The 23,344-nt window shown below is 35.3% G+C and overlaps 1 protein-coding gene across 3 annotated transcripts in view; it reads right to left on the reverse strand.

Moving 5' to 3' along the window:
* CSMD3 (CUB and Sushi multiple domains 3) overlaps window positions 1–23,344 on the reverse strand; it is a 1,097,518-nt gene that overhangs the window by 907,290 nt on the left and 166,884 nt on the right. For all 3 annotated transcript variants that reach the window (XM_060116495.1, XM_060116494.1, XM_060116493.1), the window contains exon 3: window positions 15,999–16,111. In XM_060116495.1, the coding sequence (XP_059972478.1) occupies window positions 15,999–16,111 (113 nt within the window). The remainder of the gene's footprint in view (window positions 1–15,998; window positions 16,112–23,344) is intronic.

A 23,344-nucleotide genomic window follows, 5' to 3' on the forward strand; every position in this document is an offset into this window, starting at 1 on the left:
TTCAGCAGTTAATATGTATCAGACCTCCTTGTCCTATTTTACACAAACCTTAATTTAATTCTAGCAACTCCATTAGGTATTATTATATCCATTACTTGGGAAGAACTGGGGCACAAAGAGTAAATAAACAGCCGAAAAGCAACAGCAACAAAAGGCAGATGAAGGTCTTAAATCAGGGCCTTAACTTTAACCACTACATCAAAAATGCCTCGCCCTCAAATACCAACATGATCCTTAAACTAAGCACATGACCTTGAGCCAGTCATTTCATAGCTCTGGGCCTCAGTTTCCTTCACTATGAAAGTACCCACCCTCAGGGAGCTTTGGGGTGTTTTCCAGCTTTTACTGTCCTGTGAATTTCTGACTGGATTATTCCCCATTCCCGATTAGGTGTAAATGTTAAAACTAGAGTTTTTCAACCACTGCGTGTTCTAGTACATTCTCCATACTGCTCAGGGTGCTAGGGTCCAGTCCTTTTTTTTTTTTTTTTTTTTTTGCGGTACGTGGGCCTCTCACTGTTGTGGCCTCTCCCGTTGCGGAGCACAGGCTCCGTACGCGCAGGCTCAGCGGCCATGGCTCACGGGCCCAGCCGCTCCGCGGCATGTGAGATTCTCCCAGACCGGGGCACGAACCCGTGTCCCCTGCAACGGCAGGCGGACTCACAACCACTGCGCCACCAAGGAAGCCCGGGTCCAGTCTTTGCTTGCTGTTTTATTTTCAAATATTGAACCTGTAACGCTAACCATAAATATTCTCCCTCTGTCCGATATCACCTTTTCCAATACCAGGGGTGCCGACGAGGCCTGATCCCACTACAGACCTTTACCGTGTATCTCTAGCCCACCCCAGGGCTTCCCAGGCAGCCAGCAAAAGGCCTAAAGAAAGCCCTAGAAACAAAGCCCTAGAAAGCAGTTCTCGTTCCCAGAAGTCAAGCGCGGCTCTAGGGCACCTGCCACACCTGCCAACTCCTCAGGTGAGGCCTGGGCCTGGCTCCCCAACTGAAGCGTTCCAGGTTGGGGCCCCTCCCCTCACTGACGGCGCGACGACGAAGGCCTGGGCCCTCGAAACCCAGTCCGACCCCTCGGCCCCCTGCACGGCCCTCAGTCTCTGGGTCCCTGGACCTCTGCGGCCCACACCCACACCCCCCAGGGCCCTAACTGGGGTTCCCGAGGGCACGCGCAGGCCTCCCGTCTCACCTCCAGAATCTGTGGAACCGCGCACGGCACGGGCGCCTCCTCCGGCCTCACAGCTAGCTCCGCGCTGCGCGGAGGCAGAAGCAGAGGCGAAGTTCCGCAGAAGCAGAGGCGAAGTTCCGCAGAACCGCAGTACCGAGAAGCCTCCGCTAGAGCGTCTGCTGCCGCGCCTCCGACTCCCACCGCTGGAAGCCCCTCCCTCCGCTTTTTAACAGGTTTGGTTTTTGTGGTAATTTGCTGTTTATCCCTTTGTTGTGTGTTGTGTGTGTTGAGGTGGGGTTGAGGGGCAGTAGATAACTTATCTCTATAGTTCATGGTGTCCGGAACCAGAGGAATGATTTTACTCAAGGAACTGTCTCTGAGTAAACTCATCTTCAAGAGCACCTGATTCAAATGTCAAGATTGTGACCATCACAGCTGAGACTAATAATATAATAATGGAGACTTTCGTGGCGTCCTTTAGGGAGTGAGTGCAATTTGCATGTTGGAGCAATGTAAATAATTCGGGGCCAGATTGTAGACTGAGACAGTCTTAAGTATGTCAACAAATTAGTAGGTGCCCCTTAATAAGAGGTAAAGTCAGCGTCCCCTACGCTTAAACCTGGGCAGGTTTGCGACTGGCTTGTAAACGATAGAATGAGTCAGAAAGGATGCTTCGTGATTTCTGAGGCTAGAACACAAAAGATAGTGTAACTTCTACTTTGTTGACTGACCATTTGGCTGCCTGGCTGCCATGTTAGAAGTCTAGTACCCTGAGCGGTCATGCTGGAGCGGCCATGTGCAGGCGCTCGCCCGGCTGAGCTCACAGTTGGCAGCTAGCATCAACTCTCAACCTTGTTTCCCGGGAGAATCCTGCCTGAGGTAGGATGCATAGCCATTTATGGGGAATAAAGAATATGTACTGTTTCTTATTCTGACATTGTGGCAGAAATTTCTAATTGTTCCTTATTAGCTTCTATCCCTTTCATTCATAGCAATACAATTTTTAGCTGGACATATTAACATCTTGAATAGAAGACCGCATTTCCCAGCCCCCAGTGCAGCCAAGATTCATGTGACTATAATCTGACAATTGGATATAAACAGAAGTGTCATAAAAAGTTGTTGTGCAAGGAAGTATTAAGGACTATTACTGAAGAATACACAGGTATTGGGAAGGCAAGAGAGGAAGCTAGGAAAGCAGACAGGAGCCTAATGTAGTAGTCTAGTTAAATCCAGGGAGAGATGATAGTTGTTAGGACTCTAGGGTAGTAGTAGTAAAGATGGTGAGAAATGGTAAGATTCAAGACATATTTTGATTCAATATTTGCCTTTGAATTAGATGTAAGTTGCTAGAACAAGAAAGGAATAAAGCGTGACCCCAAAGTTTTTGGACCTGAACAGTTGAATGAATTGCATTGCCATTTTGTTGAGAAAGACATGGGGATGAGACAATTTGGAATTTAGTGAAGATAATCAGGTTGGAAAATATGATGGAAAATTATAGTAAAATAATTGCAAAATTGCCACCATTTTTTTTGTATCCCATCTCCCTTTTACGCATGCCCTCTGCCATACGTTGTCATGGTCCTGTTGTCTGAACCTTGGCTTGTTTATGTGATTTCCCTTAGCCAATGGGAAGTTAGCAGACCAAATCAAGCAGAGATTTTAAAAGTGCTTTTGCATTTCCATTTTTCTCATGTTTGCATCTTGGGTATGGGCACGAGAACATACCTAAGATATCCTGTTAGTGGATGAGACACTTGAGTATTGCCAAATCACCTCATGTTGTCCCAGATGAGGTCAGCCAGATTAGCCACTAAGCAGAAACGTGAGTGAGTCCATCCAAGATTACCAGTGTGACAGAGCCAACCCCTCATAAGCTTGAACAATAAATATTAATTTTGCATCCCCCTGAGGCTTTGTGATTGTCCTAGAGCAATAGCTAAATCATAGATATGTTCAGTGTATCCATGTTTCTTTCAGACACTGGAGCAGATTAGCCCACATAGAGCATGAGTGTAGAGATGAAGGCCAAAGACTGAGTCCTGTGGCACATCAGTATCTAGAAGTTAAAAGCAGGAGGACCTGGTCACTTACTATGGTGAATTTTATTTATCAATTTCAGATGCAGATTGGGTATCTAAAATGATAATGTTATTATCAAACAAGCAAAAATAATACAAATTTGAAGTAAACCTCCCTCACAGATTTTAGTTCATGTGCTAAATGTATTTGTGTCTTCGTAAACAACTGCTGATAAAATGACATACATGGTTTATTAGAAATATATAAAGTTTGTGTTACTGATATTGTGTTACTTATTTTCCACTATAAATGAAATTATATCAGCTTGACTCGAGAGCAAAATGAAATAATATATGGCCATAATTTTCACATTTACAAAATTGAAATGTGATCTAACAGACTAACTCCTTAAGTTAATAATGTGGAACCTTTGAACATTATAAGTTTCCATAGTATTCCGTATAAATCAGTTGCTTCCATAACTTGTATCTTTCCCCAATTCATAAACAGAAGTTCATATAGATAAATTCTCTTTTAATACATCAACTCATATCTGAAAGATTTCATTTGATAAATCTCTAATCTGAACACATATACTTTTTTAATTACTTTGGTCTCATCTCATATTTCTTTTTCATGGCTACTAAGTTCAAGAAAATCCTTTTGTCATTTTTCCCTATCCACAAGCCAAAAATATTTCAAAGCATAAGATTAGTATTAATGATAAATTTATGTTAAATTGAAGTCCTTTATTCATATACTCAGGTATTTTAATTTTTTTAGTAAATTTTCAATTAATATCTTTGACAATTTTTCTATCAGAGACAATAGTATTTATATTATATAAATATAATATAAATATAAGTATACTTATTTATATTATATAAATATAATATAAATTTATATCTTGCAGATTTCAGATTTTAAATCCATATTTTCTTTTGCCTTTTAATATAAAAGTGGCTTTTTATTTTATTATTATACAGCAGCTTTCACATTTTATTTAGTCCAATCTATCAATCAATCTTTTCCTTAATGCCATATTTTCCTTTTGGCCTTTGCAGTTTGAAAGCTTTCCTCTCCCATGAGCTGGTAATATTCTGCTATATTTCTTCATGGACTATACATTTTCATTTCAAAATTTAATTATTTATAGTCATCTGGGATTTATGTTGTGATAACTGTATTAGGAAAATGTACTCAGTGCATAATATGAACAAGTGTTACCCTAGTATAAAACAAACAAAAAATAGTACAAAAAGACAAAATGGTAGACTGATTGTACAAATAAATGTAGTTGGATAAATCCTTTTGAAGTTGTGATGGAGGAGATATATCCCACACTACTGAAAGAGAGTTCAACAAACACCCCTTACAGGATGGAAAAGAAGGAAGAAAAGAAAGAGCACTCATTATTTTCAGATGATATTTACAAAATTATCCAAAAGTATATATAGAATGTTGTAGCTTATTAAATGCTTTTAAAAATATACTATATATAGCTGATAAAAGTGTTGAAACTTTTAGATTAGCATCTACCCATATGAGGATCTTCATATAATAATTCTTAAAGGTAACTTTCATTTGGAATTTTTAAAAGTGATTGAAAATTGTCTAACATTTATTGAATCCAAATGCTGTGGTGGTAGAACACTCTGTGCATGTGTTGGGAAACAATTATCCAGGTGCCTCTCATGTTTTCCACATCCTATAAGGAGAGGTAGTGATTCTTTGTCCAGCAGCAATATGGAAATACTATCTTCCTCCAGAGCAAAGGGCCTGTTTACTTACTATCTATTATAAAAGATCCTGTTTCCCTAAGTTAAGAGTTTCTCTCCTGTATATGTGGGCATCACCTGGCCCTCTTCTCATTGCACTGTTGAGAACTGAGGCTCTGGGCACCTGAATAATTGCTGATACTCTATTTCTATTGCTGTATGTAATATAGTCCTTTGTCCCTGACTCAGTAGTTTTCTGTCTTCTGCCAGCATCCCTGAAACTGGCAGGCTAACTCGTTAACTTTCAAATAGGGTAAAATGTCAGAATCATCACTGTTCTTAACAATATGTACATACATAGAACTATAAGGTTTTTTTTAAAGATGGATCAGTAGTTTCTGTTATTTCTTTGTCACTAGGAAAAAAATAATTATACTTAATCAAAATGACCAAAAGTTTGCAGTTTGTTACTTTCAGTTCTGTGTATTATCTCTTCTAGCCACAATGTCTTTAAGAAGATGTTTGTTCTTTGCTTCAGAGCCCTTATAATTATCCATAATTTTTTATGAGTTTTTGTTTATGCACTTGCTTAAAGGACTATATTTAGGTAACAAGTTTTATTCAATTAATTTCTATACTAAACTTGGCATTCTTCCATTTCACCCTCTTTCCAAGTCGATTGCAATGACTGCCTCATCATGCTCCAGTTCTGTCTCTAGCACTGACGTGTTAGCTCAGAGCTGCAACTCGAGTGGATTACTTCTCTTAGACTCTGTCAGGGTTTTGAGCTTTGTCCCTGGAAGAGCATTGCACATGTCTGTGCATATGTGAAAACTGTCATTTCTTTTCTTGTTTCAAGCTGAAAATGGATCACCCCATTGACAGCACTGTGATTCCTGGGAAACCCTATCTAAGGGTGCTTGCTGCTCCCTAACTCATCTGGCTGAAATAACATATGGGTAAATTGTCACAGCCATCTTCTTATTTGAACAACACTCTAAGAAAGACAAAACAAATAGCTAGGTATATTGTTTCTTTTGAGAAAATGGAAATTCAGAGTTTATATGACATGACCAAACATTATAATATATATGAATATATATCAATATTACCAATATATAATATTGAATATATATGGTAGAACAGCAAAGATACTAGCTAACATTTATTGAATGTTGCTTATATATCAGGTGCTGCGCTTTGAACGTTTCATCATTAACTTCCTTGATCTTCAAAACAACCTTGTAGAATCAGTATTGTATTGCTCGTATTATGAAGAACTGAGCCTCAGAGCATCTGAGTGATAGTCAGCCTTAAATATTAGGTCTTGTAATTTTTTTTTCCATTACCCTATATTTCTTACTAAGAAAAAAAATGTGCTATATTAAAAATAAATTCATATTAAATTGTGATCATCTTAAAAAATAAGCATCTGAAGCACACTGTCCTATTATAATTGAATTGAACTTATGCAATAGAATATAAAAATGTGCTACTTACTAACCTAAAAGAAATCAGTTTACCAAAGTAAGGAGAAAAAATATAAAGAATATATTAACTATATCTCTTTTCAGGTAAAGATAGTTCTGCTTAGGGTGATAAATAATAAAACACATCTTCTAACCTTCTGTTCTTTCTCTTCCTGTATTTTCTATCCTGTTTTGAACTATTGCCTAAATGAGTCACTCAACAGGATATGCTAGGCAGAATTCTAAGATGGGCTCCAAGATTTCCAACCCCCTCCCATGAGTACAGGTGGGACCTATGGATATGATGGAATAGTTGCCTCCTTCATTAGGTTACACTATATGGCAGTGGTGATGTGACAGTCGGTCCTGTGATTATGTTATACTACATAGCCCTCTTTGTAAGCCAAGTAGAAAGTCTGAGAGAAGTACTGTAGCTAAGCTGAAAGGTTTTGAACTGCCTTTGGGTGAGGAGGATGGTAAAGAACCACAAGCAGCCTATTAAAACTATGAAAAATCCCTGATCAATCACTAGCAAGAAAATAGGGACCTCAATCATACGACTGCTAAGGAAATAAATTCTACCAGCAACCAGTAAGCTTGGAATAGGACCCTGGCCTTAATCACAGTGCTAGCCAACACCCTGACAACAGACTTGTGAGATCTGAGCTAAGAACCCAGCTGACCCCTGCCAAACTTTTAATCTATAGCACTATGAGATTATAATTTGTGTTGTGTTAGTCCACGAAATGGTGGTAATTTTGTTATACAGCAATACAAAACCAATACAGATGGGAAGGATCCTTTTGTGGAAAAATTCCTTTAAATATCATTATGAGAAGCAAATGCTATGCTATATCTACACAGAAAAGCACAATGAAATATTGTATGAAACATAGCAAGTGATGGCTAGTGTTTGACAATTATGACCAAAAGAACATGCTGTAAAATGAGAAATAAAGTCTTCAGTTGGAAGCATGGTGTAAGGACAAAAAGTAATGATAAGTGCCTTCAAAGATGGCAGATAACCAGAATAATTATTGTAAATGCAAATGAATATGAAGAAAATTATTTAGAAATATTCAATAATTTTAACTACATAATTGGAAATATCATTGATTTAATAATTAGATAGGAGCAATAACATTTAGTTCTCTGAATAATACTAAGAGTCCAACAACCAGCGCCTTGAGGTCAATTTATATTAAAGAGTATACAAAACCTAAAGAATATTCTAGACAATATATCACACTATATAGGAAGAGTATAATTTTTATTGTGATAAACTATATTGTCTTATGTGGTATGGGGAAAATTATGAAAAATCCATCTTAAAGCAGAGACTTGTGTAACAAGTAGTGAAAATGGGATTTGATGATGTAATTATTTCTCCATGCAGAAAAATAATTTTATCTAATACAGTACATATACCCATTGAATGAAAATGATTGATGCTGTTTATTTTTCCCATTGAAATATTTGATTTGCACATTTTATTTTACCTATGTTTATTTCTTAATCATATTAAATGGTGCTCTGTTAAAGAGCATAATTATTTTTATAAGGAAGAAACCATTTCAAATTTAATTTTCTGTGATATGCCATCACACTTATAGTCAAATAAAAAACATAAATTTATATTTTACTAATTTACTACATTTTGTTAAGAGGGAATCAAGATAAATCCACAAATTCATTCCTTAACCAAACTCATAGTATAGTTCTCTTTTAAACCACGAGTTGTATGCTATCAATTATAACAATTTATCACAATGTATAGTCTTTGAGTGTACAAAACACAAAAAAATCTTTGACATATAATTAGAATCTTACATTAATCACTGTCTCAATTAAACTTCATTCTAGCACTCATATAAAAATGATAAAATATAGCAGTTGACAGATATGACACATTTAGCAACATATATAAAAGAAGGAAATTTAGTGTGAAATGAGATTACATACTGTGTTTAATCATCCTACTTCTGGAGAATAAAATACAATCTTGAATTCCAACCCATCTTCTCCATGTGAAGCACAAAGATTAAGTAGGTCATATGTCACTGGCTTTAACATTTTTTTTATATTCAGCTTATTTTTCTCTATATGCCATATGGGCAATTTTGTATGTTTAAAGTGCTTCATAAAGAAACTATTTACTTCAAGAAAGTAAAGATTTTAAAGTAAAGAAAATATCTATAAAAAGTAAAAATAATTTTAAGTATAATTTATGGCTTTTCTCAAATAAAAGACCAAAATTTTTCCTAAACCTTGTTCATTTAATGTAAATATCTGTGGTTACTGCCTTTTAACATATTCACTGGAGTTTTAAATCTTTGTAAGTGGGAGATGTATTAAATCTTTCCTGATTCCTGATCAAAGTATTAGATATTCCTATTTATTACTTGAATGTAACAAGCATCTATTAAGTTCTTGCAATGTGCCAGGAATGTGCTGAAATAGGGCACAATTTGCAAAACAAGTAAAACAGGTTCTATACCCTCAAACTTCTCAGAGCCTAGCATGAGCAAAAAATAACAATACATTGTACAGGTGTACTCAGCAGGAGAACTGGAGATGTAAGGTAGAACAATTTAAATACCATAGTATATGTAGAAATTTAACATATGTTCATGTGACCATTTCATGAATTGAGGCAAATGATGAGGAAATAAGGCTGGAGATCTGTTGTTGTACAGGTTGTATGTGCTACACTGTGCAGAAATGGGAAATGTTTAAAATGTTATTGCTTTTTTTTAATGTTATTGCTTAATGTCAAAAAGCATTCATAGTATTGAGACTACTATTCAAGTTTTGTTGTGAGTACAATGAAAATGTATATCTTCCTGGATAATAGATGTAAACTTGAGAATTAATAAAATTTTGTGTATACCCAGCCAAATCCACATATTCATTATAACATTGTGACTTTTAACTCCATTCTATAGATGATATTTAAGGAAAAGTCTGATTTTTGTAATTCTCTAGATTGGGATTTTGAACAATTTAAAAGGGAAAGAATATAGCCAGTGTAACTTTAAGTGGAATATATTCTATAAAAATATTGAATCACTAAGTCGTATATCTGAAACTAATATAATATTGTAAATCAACTATACTTCAATTAAATAAATAAATACAAGAGAGAGAAGGCACTCATGACTTAGATAGATGGTCACTGGCCACTACAGACAAAACCACTGCTGGGGCCAAGTACAGGGTCCCATGAACAGCTGCCCACACCATCAGATAACTAGGCCATAGGAAAGAGGTGCACCAAAGAGCCAGACTGTGGTGAAGAGACCTTTGGAGGGACCTGCCTGCAGCTGACAAAACTTCTGGAGGGCCAGACCCCCAAAGTCCTCAAACCTAGGGCTAATGTTCCAGAAAGGCCAGGACACAGCTGCTCACACTCTGTGAGGACCTAAACATTGAAGACAAGTCTCCCAGAGGGCCAGACCAAACAGAGCCTGATCGCCAAAGAGTTAGTTCACAAGAATGGGACATCTCAGAAGACCATGTCATCTGTGATGGGACTTGGGCAGAGTATGGTGGCCTAGATCCCCGGAAGACTAAACCATCCAAGGGCCAGATTCCCAGTGATAAAAATTCCAGAGATAGAACCTCCAATGAATCTAGCCATGAAGGATGGAACACCCAGAAGACTGTGCCATGGAGATCAAGGCCACCTGAGAAATTGTCTTCCATAGTGTCAGACCAAACAGGCAAAGACTACTGGAGGAGCAGTGGAAAACAAGACCACCAGGCTAGACCCTGGGGAACAAGGGAGGACCAGATACCAAAGGGAAATGCTACAAAGGGGCAATGACAGAGACAGGATCTCATCCTAGTTCCCTGGTACCAGCTCTACCTCCTGCTCCTGCCCCTGTCCATTGGTGGCTAATGAAGCCAAGAAAAGCTGGAGCACAGGGATGGCACCAGTAGTGGGAGTGGAGGTAGGAGGATAATCTCATCCTCTGCCTGTGGCTCAATCCAAATTTCAGGGCAGGAAGTTACCCAAAGTAAATAAAGTTGGGGGAGGCGGGACAGGCCATGGATTAAGATGTTTTAATACCTAAGTAGCCAGACGCTATGGAACCCTAAAGGCAAAATATTTGAATTTGATCGAGAGACCAGAAAAAAGTCTCTGCACGTATTACATTTCCTTGTATTATGTTTTAAAAATATGATATCTCTCATTTATTCTTAGAAGAAAGGTAAAGATCCATTAACTTCTTTTATGAACCTAACCTACCTTCATTGATAAAAAACTAATATATATAATTTTATTACATAAATTTCTCTTGCTACAATTCAGCTGTCTTGCTAGAAGCATAACTGACTTCATTCTAAATTGTAATCTCTCCATTAAAGTTCATGGTACTGCAGTTTAAATTTATAAAGCTTAGGAATAAAAATTAACACCTAAAATTAAAAATCACAAGTCATTTGACATTCTCAAGTGAAAACTTTTGATAAACATGTGTGATGGATAGCTAAAATAGAATAGTAAATAGTATAAACATTCTTCTGTATGTCAAGTGTTTAAAAAGGACACAGAATATATAGGTCACATGTAATATACACAAAAATATATTTCAGCTTTTATATTTCATATTGTTTTATACACAGCATTATCAGTAATTCTTTTGTAATGCTCGTTTGCACTAACTTTTATGTGGTCATATATATTTATAATGGAATTAGTTTGTAGTTAGGTATAGAATAAGTCTCTAAAATATATACAGTTTACATCTCTAGGGTACTTAAACATATTTTTACATTAAGGTTAGTGCTTTATTAAATTCTTGCTCATTACAATTTTTCATATAATTTTCTAGGGTGAGAAAAATCCATGTAAAATGCTTAGCACTGTGATTGACACAAAGAAATCACTCAATAAATGTTACCTAGTAGTAATACTGTTATTAAACACATTTTTATGTTTCTTAATTAAAATGTGAAAATGATTGAACAGCAAATTTGCTAAAACTGAGACTTATCCCTGTAATATCTTAATTACTTAGTCATACACATCAATAATCATTAGGGCATAATAGCTACCTTGAGTTTGAAGCGATTTTCAAGACTTTATTTTTATGTCTGTTTCTGATCATTGAAGGATCACTGATACATACTGAAATTATTCATTGAGATTTTCCTAGACATTACACTAACCAATTCATATAATATATAATAATGATTTAATGATTACATGTAATATGTATATAATCCACTATATGCTTGGATTATATTACTTTCTACAATAAACAATTCTAAAATGATAAGATAGTCCATGGTATATCTTTATGATCTTGCACCTATAAAGAATGATTACATAGCTTTGAAAGTAAAATGTGAAAGGAGTCCATTGTACAAAATAACTTTTAGCAGAAGCTAGAATATATTTTGAATTCTGTTTGGCAGATCTGAAAAGACAAAAGAGCATTTCCATTGTGTGCTCCACAGAATACAGATGGTACCAGTTTTATCCTAATCAAATTTTGAAAGATGGTTATATGACTATTCAACTTAGTATACACTAGTGTTTTTCCAACTTGTTTCACAGAACACTACTCATTTCTTTTTTTTTTTTTTTTTTTTTTTTGCGGTATGCGGGCCTCTCACTGCTGTGGCCTCCCCCGTTGCGGAGCACAGGCTCCGGACGCGCAGGCTCCGGACGCGCAGGCTCAGCGGCCATGGCTCACGGGCCCAGCCGCTCCGCGGCATATGGGATCCTCCCAGACCGGGGCACGAACCCGTATCCCCTGCATCGGCAGGCGGACTCTCAACCACTTGCGCCACCAGGGAGGCCCTCATTTCTTTTTATAAATCTTAAGAAACATATGAAAACAAAGTTCTATGAAACAAATTTTGAGAAACAGTGACAAGAAATTCAAGTGTATGATAGACAATAATGAGGAAAAATAAAAATATATGCAGCTAGATATTAATGGGGAAAATTTTCCACAGAAATTTAACACCTCGCAGCTTCAACTTCAAAAAGTTTAAAAGCATTTCTGATAAATGGTTAAGAGCTCTGAAACTCAATCAAAATTTGTGAGATGGGGACATCACCCTCCACAGTTTTAAAGTATATGGGCTAAAGTAAGACAGCAGAAGTTTGTAACAACAGAGAAGGTCTGTGAAGATCACAGATGATGTACATTTATCAATTATTCTACATTGGATTTGCAATTGGAATTGCAATGCATATTCTATGGCTTCACTCCACAGTCTGATTCAGGATTGTAACTGGGGCCAAGAATTCTACACTTTAGCAAATTCTCCAGATGATTCTGATACATTTGGCCCACTATTGGCAGTTTGAGAAACACAGAAAAATGCACAAATATCACTAATAAATAGAGATCTCATAAATTCTAGTACACAGGACAAAGTCTCAGGAAACTTTAAAAAATAAAGAAAATAATTAATAAGTGATTATATGGAGGGAGATGAAATGAAAATAAAGGAGATTCAGGCATTAGGTTCATCCTGCAAACAAAACAAAACAAAACAAACAAAAATACAGGTGCAAATTTAGAGGACAGGCTTTGAAATTTCAAACTAAGTTTTCTGAACTGCACAATACACCAGTTGGCCTTGACAGTGTCATTGGCTGTGGTTAAATAAATAAATTCTTGTAGCTACTCCCTCTGTAAAATATTGCATAGTGTTGCACATGGTGTGGTAGGACTAATGAAGCCTAACCCACATGCCTACACACACACCCCAGAATCCCTGGAACCTGTGAATATATCATATTACCTCGCAAAAAGGACTTTGCATGTGTAATTATGCTTAAGGACTTTAACTTGGGGAGATTGGGTCTACATGGATAATCAAGGCTAATCTAATGACATAGGCCCTTAGAAGCTAAGAAATTTCTCCAGCTGAAGTCAGAGATGTGTGGGAAAAGAAGGTAGTAGAGAGATGCACTAAGAAGGGAACATCAGAGAGATTTCAAGTATGAGAAGGATTCATTTCACCTGTGGCTAGCTCACAAATGTAGGTCATACATGCAAGGAAGAGAGAGGCCTCTAGAAACGGTGGGCAATAGATATTTTCCAGAGCCTTCTGATAAAAGCCTAACCAGCTGACATTTTTATTTCAGCCTTATGAAACTCTGAGCAGAGGACTAGCAGAGACGACCAGGACTTTTCAGCTACAGAACTGTGAGATAATATATTTTTGTTGTTTTGCTGCTAAATTTGTAGTTGTTTGCTATGGTAGCCATAGAAAACTAATATACATGGTAGAAGATACCCATCGCAAATCAATACCTGAAGATGTTCTGCAGGATGATGACCAATCCCTCAGTACTACCCAGCTGCCTAGTACCTTACATTTTAAGTCAGGATCTCCCAAACATACATTGAAATATCATGAAGATATATGAATCCATTTTCACTGAAGCAGAAAAGACAGAAATTTAATGTTTTATATGTAGAAACAATGGAGAGCTATGAAAATATTTTTGACAGTATTTCATGAAACTTGACAGTCAAACCAGAAAGTATGGCAATATTATAATACATCTTCCAAGTTCCTACAATTTCAGTATACTTAGTATTTGCTGAAAGAATAAACTAACCTAAAATATCTTTATACTTTGATGAACAGAGCACAAGTTCTCTATTATGGAGCCTTTAATAGAAAACTATTGTATTACTAACTCATCCAATATTGCCAAAATTATGCTTAAAATTAAACCTTTGTGTTTGTAGTGTTTTAAACTATGAATTAAGTTGCCAAGATAAAAATATTCAACTATTGTGAAAGTACCTTCAAAAATAATGATTATTACTATCACAATGGAGGAAAATAAGTCATGGAATGCATCCTCCCCTGCTAGAGAAAGACACAGTTCAGAAATGTATTAGGTAGAAAATAGTGTTCAAAACTGCTATGATATGGCATTATTAAGAAGATTAAAAAAGAGAAAATATTTTTACTCAACAGTTTGCTAGCAGGTATTTTTTTCCTAGGGAGAAAGCACTAGATGAAACTTTCAGTTTAAAACTTTCCCAACATGCAAACTGTTAACCTGTATACTAAAGCAATTCTATTTTATATATGATTGTTTTCTAGTGTGCTCTTTAAACATATTATATATTGAATTATTATGTGCTTTAGAAAGTAACCACCCCTGCTACTGTATTTGTATATCTCTTATCATGATGTTAGATGTGGTGTGGTGCGTTCTGGTAATATGGTCCTGGGGAGGCGAGTCGAATTCTGTTATGCTATTCCTATGGGTAAGGAAGGGACCATTCCCTAAACTAGGTGAGATTTTATTGTCAAGTCACATAGAGAAGAAATTACAACTACATGACCTCAATAAGAAGCACTTGAGAACAGGTTATTTTTACCTTCAGATTTTTTTACACTTTAAAAAAAGAAAACAATACAGATTCTGTACATTTTTAACACCATCAGCCAAGCCTGTGGTGTCACCCAGTTATCAAACAATAATTGTATAGTGAAACATGAGTACCCACACTATGTGGGATAAATAAAGATTATAAATGACCTCCAATAAGTTCAGGTTTTGATACTAAGAGCCTGTAGCAAACTTCCAGATAAAAAACATCAGTTTCAAGTGCTTCTTTATTTTCCTCTTTGTGGTTAAGGTATTATGGATCTGTGGGACTGGAAATACTGGTTCAAAATGAAAAATGTCAACTCTTGTCTCTTCATAGAATTTTCTCTTTATTCTAACTTGCAGAGAACACAAATGACCAGTTTATTTTATGGCAGAGAGGCAGAGAACAGAGGAGAATAGGATGGAGTCTGTGATGCCTGAATCTCAAATCAGACCTAGTTTCCTTTTACTCTCAGATTCTGTTCCCTTTTATTAAGATTTAAACCTATAAAGATGCCATGGTCTCATCTCCTAAGAAGATTTAAGGGCAAGATTTTCCTCTGTCTAGGCACACTGCAATGAAACATTAAAGCCTACTAAGTCTAGCTTTTTATTATATATTGATGATTATTGAGAAGATGAATCTTGGTATAAGATTTGATATAGCAGGGGCCTCCCTGGTGGCGCAGTGGTTGAGAGTCCGCCTGCCGATGCAGGGGATGCGAGTTCGTGCCCCGGTCCGGGAGGATCCCATATGCCGCGGAGCGGCTGGGCCCGTGAGCCATGGCCACTGAGCCTGCGCGTCCGGAGCCTGTGCTCCGCAGTGGGAGAGGCCACAGCAGTGAGAGGCCCGCATACCGCAAAAAAAAAAAAAAAAAAAAAAGATTTGATATAGCAGGATGAACTATAACGTCTGTCCTGGTGATTTTTCTTCTATTTTTTTTTTCTTTTTTTTTTTTTTTCTTTTTGCGGTATGCGGGCCTCTCACTGTTGTGGCCTCTCCCGTTGCGGAGCACAGGCTCCGGACGCGCATGCCCAGCGGCCATGGCTCACGGGCCCAGCCGCTCCGCGGCATATGGGATCCTCCCAGATCGGGGCACGAACCCGTATCCCCTGCATCGGCAGGCGGACTCTCAACCACTGCGCCACCATGGAGGCCCTGATTTTTCTTCTATTTTTACCCTGGAGAATTTTGGTTTTACTACATTGAACTGGGCAGTGGGCCTTTTATATTATCATCACTTACCTTCATAGTATACTTTAAATCCATGAGCACTAACTGCAAAATCACTGGTCAAACGTAGTGAGAACACAGATTTGGTACTTGTCACTGGTGGTGGCAGATGGAATCCTGTTAACCTGAAACATAAACAGAATTAATTATTAGCTATAGACATTTTTCCTAATAGAGTTGAAAGAGTATTAAAAGTCATTTTATCAAATCCCTAAGCTTTGTGAGTGTGTGTGGTATGAATTAATTTATGACATGTTGATTAGAACATGTCACTCATCGAAAGCAATTGCCATAAGTATATATAAATATGTTTATTTATGTGTGCATGCTATTACTGTTTATCATGTCTATCCCATATATCATCTATATGAAAATATTGATCAATTCAAACTTTGGGAAGTAAGTTATGAGATTATGGGTCTGTGCATATTTTAACTGTTGATTTTAATAACACTTAGAAGACATTTTTGTTGAATTTTCCTGACAGTTTAAAGTATATATGAGTGGGAAATATTTAATGAAATTTAATATTAAAGGAAGAGATATTATCTAAATATGAAATCTTGAAAGTAAAATGTCTACGTGTGAGAAGTGATTTTGTTTTATCAGATTCCAGGAAGTTCTATTAAAATTAACAGTTGCAAATTATTTTAGGTTAATAATGCATAAGTTTACATAACAAATATTTGTCTGATATTTTTGCCCATAATTTACTACTTATTTTGCTAATAAATTATTGCATATGATAAGCTGGATTATATAAAATATAATTTACAATTGACACTTAATAAAGCAGAAAAGAAAAATTAAAAATAAGAAAAAGCACATTCATTGGATATAATTTTTATAAAACTAATGAAGATGAATAATTTTAAAAATTTTCTATGAATTGCCCACTATGTAACTTTCTCATTTTTTATTCTTAATATGAGATTAAGGATTGAGAATTTTATACAATGGAGTTATATTATTTTTAATATACTTGCTATTTTTGCCCAACATTATATAGATAGAATTAGTCTGTACTGAAATTATCAAATATTTTTATTTCTGAATAGCAGTAGTTTTCATTTGTCTCAGGCCTACTTACTCTAAAAATTTATTAAGGACCCCAAAAAGATATTACAGGCTAGATCTATCAATATTTATGCTATTTAAGTTTAAACTGAGAAACATTTTAAAATGTGCATTAGTAATATCATTTAAAAATATCCAGAATAAATCCATTATGTGTTGACATAAATAATATTTTAGTATTAAATAACTATCTTTTCCAAAACAAAAAACGAGAAGAATACACTGTGCTTTATTTTTGCAAATCTCTTTAATGCCTGTCCCATTAGTAGAAAGTAGCTAGATTATCATATCTGCTTCTTTATTGAATATATTGCAATATGTTATTTTGTTTGATGGGTATGAAGAACCCTGATCTCACTTAGACATTTAGTTGTAAAAGGGAAGAGTATTCTAATAGCTTTTGCTTGTAAAAGTGGTTATTCTTCTTTGATATTACATAAAAACTTGACTAGTTACAATGTTGAATTCAAACCATATCAGCTAATTTTTTTGCACTCTGTAACATTAAAGTCCTTTGGTTCACCTTGTCCTTGCAATAGATTATATTTACTAATGCATTTTTTAACATTATGCATGCATTGGTCATTTGAAATACATTGGTTCACTGAGTTAGAGAGATCCTCCAAATTTTGATACACTTCATTATAAAATAGTTAAAAATCACATTTATTTTTATTTCTATTGATCGCACTAGAAAAATCTTTAAACTTGGGGAAGCTCTAAAGCTTACAGTGGTGGATTGAAGTTTTCCAAAATTCTAATTTTTTACTTGAAAACTCAGACTTCATCGCTGACAGCAAATCCTGTCAGTTGTTTTCCTTGAAATAACAAGTCAGGTTCATATTTTTCAGAGGGGCAGGGGGGAAATAGATACCAAATGTCTAAGTGTGACTAACCATAGTTCATCTGTTAATCATTCTTTCAAATAAAAAGTTTGTTCCATGAAAAAAGTAGCTAGTTCAGCTGATAACTCAAGCTATTTTTCCTTCAGACAATCATCATATTTTAGTAGGCATAGAAAGGTTTTTGTTTGTTTGTTTTTTCTTTTTTTTCCCATTTTGTCACACAGGTCATTAAAAAGAGGAGTATTACAGGGTGGACGTTTAATGACATAATTAGTTATAGCTTTAGCAGGAGCATTCTTAAGTACAATTGGATTGTTTTTTTTTTGCACTGCAAATGTGTGGCAGTAAAGAATACAATGACTAATGATTACTAGTACAGTTTGAAGTCACTGACTTGTGTTAATGCACCAGCAGTTTTATACCCAGCATTACTTTTGTGCATGAGGGCAAATGCCAATACAGAGAAAAAGGTGAATAATGCCTCAATAGTATTATGGAAATAATTTTGATTTCATGGACCCCCTGAAAATGTCTCAGAACTTTCAAGGATGCAAGGTTCACATTTTGAGAACCACTGTTGTATAGGAATCTACTGCAATAAATATACCACAATTCATTTATTCACTCACTGTTGATGAACATTTGGGTTCTATATACTTTGTTCAGTATGTCTTCATCAACATCCTTATCAAAGTCCACTCTTGGGACTTGCCTGGAAGTCCATTGGTTAAGACTCCTCACTTCCACTTCAGGGGGCATGGGTTCAATCCCTGGTCGGGAACTAAGATTCCCACGTACCGCACGGTGAGGCCAAAAAAAAAAGTATATATATATATATATATATATATATATATAAAGAAAATACAGAAAAGTCCATTCTTAAACACTTACATAGCAATTTTCTCTAGAGTATATAAGCATTTACAGCTTTAAATTTTCCTCTTTTTGCTGCATAAGCTACACCCTGCAAGGGACCTAGTCAAACTTTTTCTATATTCCTTTGTGATTTCCTCTTTGTTCCATGGTTAGAAATACATTGCTTAAATTATAAACATATGGGTTACTTTAGTTATATTTTGTTACCAACGTGTATCTCATTTGTATTATAGTCAGATAACATTTTCTCTATGAATTTAATCCTTTGAAATTCATTCAAATTTGCTTCATGTTCAGATATTGTAAATTTTTATTATGTGCCTAGTTTTCTTATAAAGAACAAACACATTATTTTCCTATACTTAATCCAAGTTATCGCAAACTTAAACAACACCTATTATTATCTCACAGTTACATGGATCTAGGCAGAGAATAACTAACTCAACTGATTCTCTGCTTAGAATCTCACAAGAATGGAATCATGGTGTCAGCTTGGCTGCGATGCTTTCTGGAAACTGCAGTTATATCTGCTTCACTTCCAAATTCAGCAGGCTATTGCCAGAATTCAGTTTCATGAAGTTGTGAGATTAAGGTCCTCCTTTCTATGCTGGCTGTTAGCTTGGGGTTATTCTCAGCTTTTAGAAATTGAAGGCATTCCTTGGTTTGTGGCCCCCTTCCTCCATCTCCAGAGTCAGCAATGGCAGTCCAAGTTCTTCTCATTCTTCAGATATCTGTGGTTTCCCCTTCTATCTCGTCTCTCTGCTGCTCCCTCTTCTACCTCAGGCTGGAAGAAGTTCTCTGCCTCTTCTGCCTCTGCTTTTAAATGCTCATGTAATTAGATTGTGCCCAAATGGATAATTCCAGTATCTTCCTATTATAACATCTGTAATCTTAATTCCATTTGTAAAGTTCCTTTTGCCATGTGGTAGAACATATTTGCAGGTTCTGAGGGAACCATTATTCTGGAATCATTATTCTGCCTACCATAATGGGTATATATCAGAGGTAGGTGCAGTCCCTGACTCCTAATGAAACAGATTAGTTTTCCATGTCTTAAAACTTTATATAAATAAAATCATATAATAAAATTATTCTGCCTCTGGCTTCTTTGACTCAACATTACCTTTGTATTATTATAGCAGTAGTATGGAACTTAACTTTCATTGCTCTATAGGATTCCATTTTATGAATAAACTTCAATTTATTTATCCATTCTATTGTTGGTGGACTCTTTTTTTTCCAGTTGGGTCTTTTATAAATAATACTGCTACGAACATGTGTTACATGTTTTGTAAGCATTTATACATATTTCTCTTGAGAATATACCTAGTACTAGAATTCCAGGGTAATTGGGGAACTAATCGGTTGTTAAATAATTTTCTAGATTTTTTCAACCTTATTTCTTGATATAAAGATGTAAAAATAAAGTTTTCCCCACTTTAAATGCTCAGAGCATTTTTTTCAGAAAAATAAGAAACATTGTCAGGGAAAAGAAAAGGACAAATGATTTTGCAACAAAAAAAGTCTGAGAACCTATTTACCTTATAACCAGACTGTTATGATGTTCTGTATGATATTATACTATGAAAAATGGCCTTCCAAAATTGCCTGGGCTCTAATCCCTGGAATATTTAAATATGTCACCTTGTATGACAAAAGGAACTTTACAGATGTGATTAAGTTAAAATGTTAAGAATAGGAAATTACCCTAGATTATCTGGATGGATCAAAGTATTCACAAGGGTCCTTATCAAAGGAAGGTAGGAGGATCAGAGAGAGAGTAGGAGATGTGACAATGAAAGCAGACGTTCAAGTGATGCAGTTTCTGGCTGTGAAGCTAGAAGAGGGACACAAGCCAAAGAAGGGCAAGCAGCCTCTATAAGCTGGAGAAGTCAAGGAACAGATTTTCTCCTAGAGCCTCCATAAGAGATGCAGTCCTGCTGACACCTTGAGTTCAGCCCACTTAAATACATTTTGGACTTCAGTTCTCCAGACTGCAAGATAATAAATTTATGTTGTTCAAACCACTAAGTTTGAAGTAATTTGTTGCATCAACAATAGGAAACCAATGCATAGCTCTCTTTTGGGCTTTGAAATATACATTTTAAAAAAGTGTCTAAAATATTAATTTATTCTACAAATGAGAATAGAGGTCCCATGAAACCTAGTGACCACTGTAATTCACTGAGACTCATGTTGATATTATACAAAACAAGTAGATTCAGAGCCTATCAGTGCAACATTTATTTGAAAATAATGTTTTGAAAACCTTTCTATATAGGTAAAACATGCAATTTCATCCTCAGATTAGAAGGCATAAGGGACTGGGAGATATTAAACAACTGGATCAAGCTCACAATAGAGCCAGGTCTAAGACTACAACATACTCTTTTGTCCCATTTTCTAGTGAACACCCTGTTCATCCTCTCATTGTCTTTGGCACATTTATTAAATCAAAATATTAAATATTTGAACTACTAATGCACATACAAACATACAATTTATTTTACATGCAATCTCAGATTTTTATACTTGTTCAGATACATTAAATAATCCAATATTTTTAGGCAATATTTAGAACATTTTACCATTAAATTTTCCAAAATGATAGAGGGCAATGTGAAGAATTTTTCCCGTTTATCAAAAGCAATTTTTTTCCAGTTATCCTTAAATACTCAGTATGTAGTGGCATGTTGTATAATGGAAGATTTAGTTTTCTTTTTCACTTCAGTAAATGAGGGAAGATGTATGGTTTTAAACTTATTTTCATGATAGTTGTACCATTATGAGGATTTACAGTAACTTGTTTTACTCCCTCCTGTGATAAAATCACTTGATTGTTTTGAAAATAAACTTTTAGTTATGAATCCCATTAGTTACTTTTCTTTACAAGACTTCATTTTATAATTTAATATTTATGTGTGATTATTTATTAAGCTTCTCTCTTTCTCCTTTGGGCACTAAACTTCCTGAAGTCAATGCTTGGAACTCAGTAGTTTATCACCAGCTCTTAATGCAATGCATTCCATGTAAGAGGCTCTCTTAACATGGTTAAATTAATGAACTGGAATGATAGAAAAATGTGAAAGCCATCATAATGCTTCCTTTTTCAAACCAAAAATTTTGTTCTTAGAAGAGTGTTTTTAAGAATCATGAGAATGTAAAGAAACGCCAATTGTTAAGAAAATCCAAATAGTCTATTTAGTGACTCTTGTTCAGAGTTACTTTTTACCATGTTATTAATCTCAAGAGTTAAAGGGAGACCATATATTTTATGTATACCTATTTGAAATATCTTTTAGGATATAACTATATAATTTAAACATTTATTTTTCAGGTAAAACTAATATGATTTTATCTTCAATATGAGTTATAAATTACAGTAGTTAAATATACATGTATTTTACCTGAATTTAACACATTTTCTATGTACTGTAAAAGCATAATATTTTATGGATAAGCATAATATTTTTCATGGAATTCAGATATTTGTGAAATGTAGTTTTTATATATTGTTTTATTACCTTATCAGTTATATTCCCTTCTTATTGACATATGATAAATTTGCATAGTGAATGACTTTTATGTTCCTTTTAAAGAATGCCAGAGTGTAATTTTATTTTCACTGAATCACAGTTGAAGAAATCACAGCTCAGAGTTGATGAGTAAATTGTTTAAATCCATACAGCTGGTAGGCAGTGGAGCAAAGATATAAACCCATAACTTCCAACTCCAGTCTATCTCTCTCCTTATGATTTTCCCATAGGGGAAATGATTTTTCCATGAGGGCAAAATGCATATTTAATTCATCTTTTTTCTCCACAATGCCCATATAAATTTCTTAACAAATATGTGAAATAGATAAAAACATGATTTTACCCACATGATAGCTTTAAGTAGTTGAGGCTGGTAAAAAACTGTGTCATAATTATGAAGTCATTGAATTAAAGGCCTGGAAATTAATGGGGAACCACTACCTGTACATGTTCATACCTTTATGGCAAAGGTTACCAGTGGTCAGCAAAGATATTTCCCGACTAGGAAAACTAAATAAGATTAGCAAACAGAAATGTCAGGGGAAAGTCCTAGATGATGCAATGTTAATGTCCTTCAGATATTATTTTTTTATAAAAGTTAAAATTTGAGGAGTAGCCAATAAGGTGTTGAAATATATTAATTTTGCTATGTAGCTACTTTGTTTTATGACATCACAACCATCAATATTTTCTCTCACCATAAATTTGATGCTTAACAATGCATGTAAACTCAGATTAAAGAACAATAATTTCCCTTTAATACATTTAGTTTCGTGAAAAATTCAAAACATTTCCTCTATTTCACATTTGTATTTGGTGAATGTTTCATCATGAACTACTTTATGGCCATTGTTTCAGTAAGTTCTCTCTTGTGACAGGATGGTAGAGCACGTTGGTTGTTTTTTCATCTTACATTTAATAGTTTCTAATGTATAACCGCTATTCTACCTTTCTCCTAATCCCACATGCACCCCTAATCATATTTTAGCATTTTGTTACTTACTAGACAAAACATTCATCAGAA

The sequence above is a fragment of the Mesoplodon densirostris genome, chromosome 13 (assembly GCF_025265405.1).
Source record: "Mesoplodon densirostris isolate mMesDen1 chromosome 13, mMesDen1 primary haplotype, whole genome shotgun sequence".
NCBI lineage: Eukaryota > Metazoa > Chordata > Mammalia > Artiodactyla > Ziphiidae > Mesoplodon > Mesoplodon densirostris.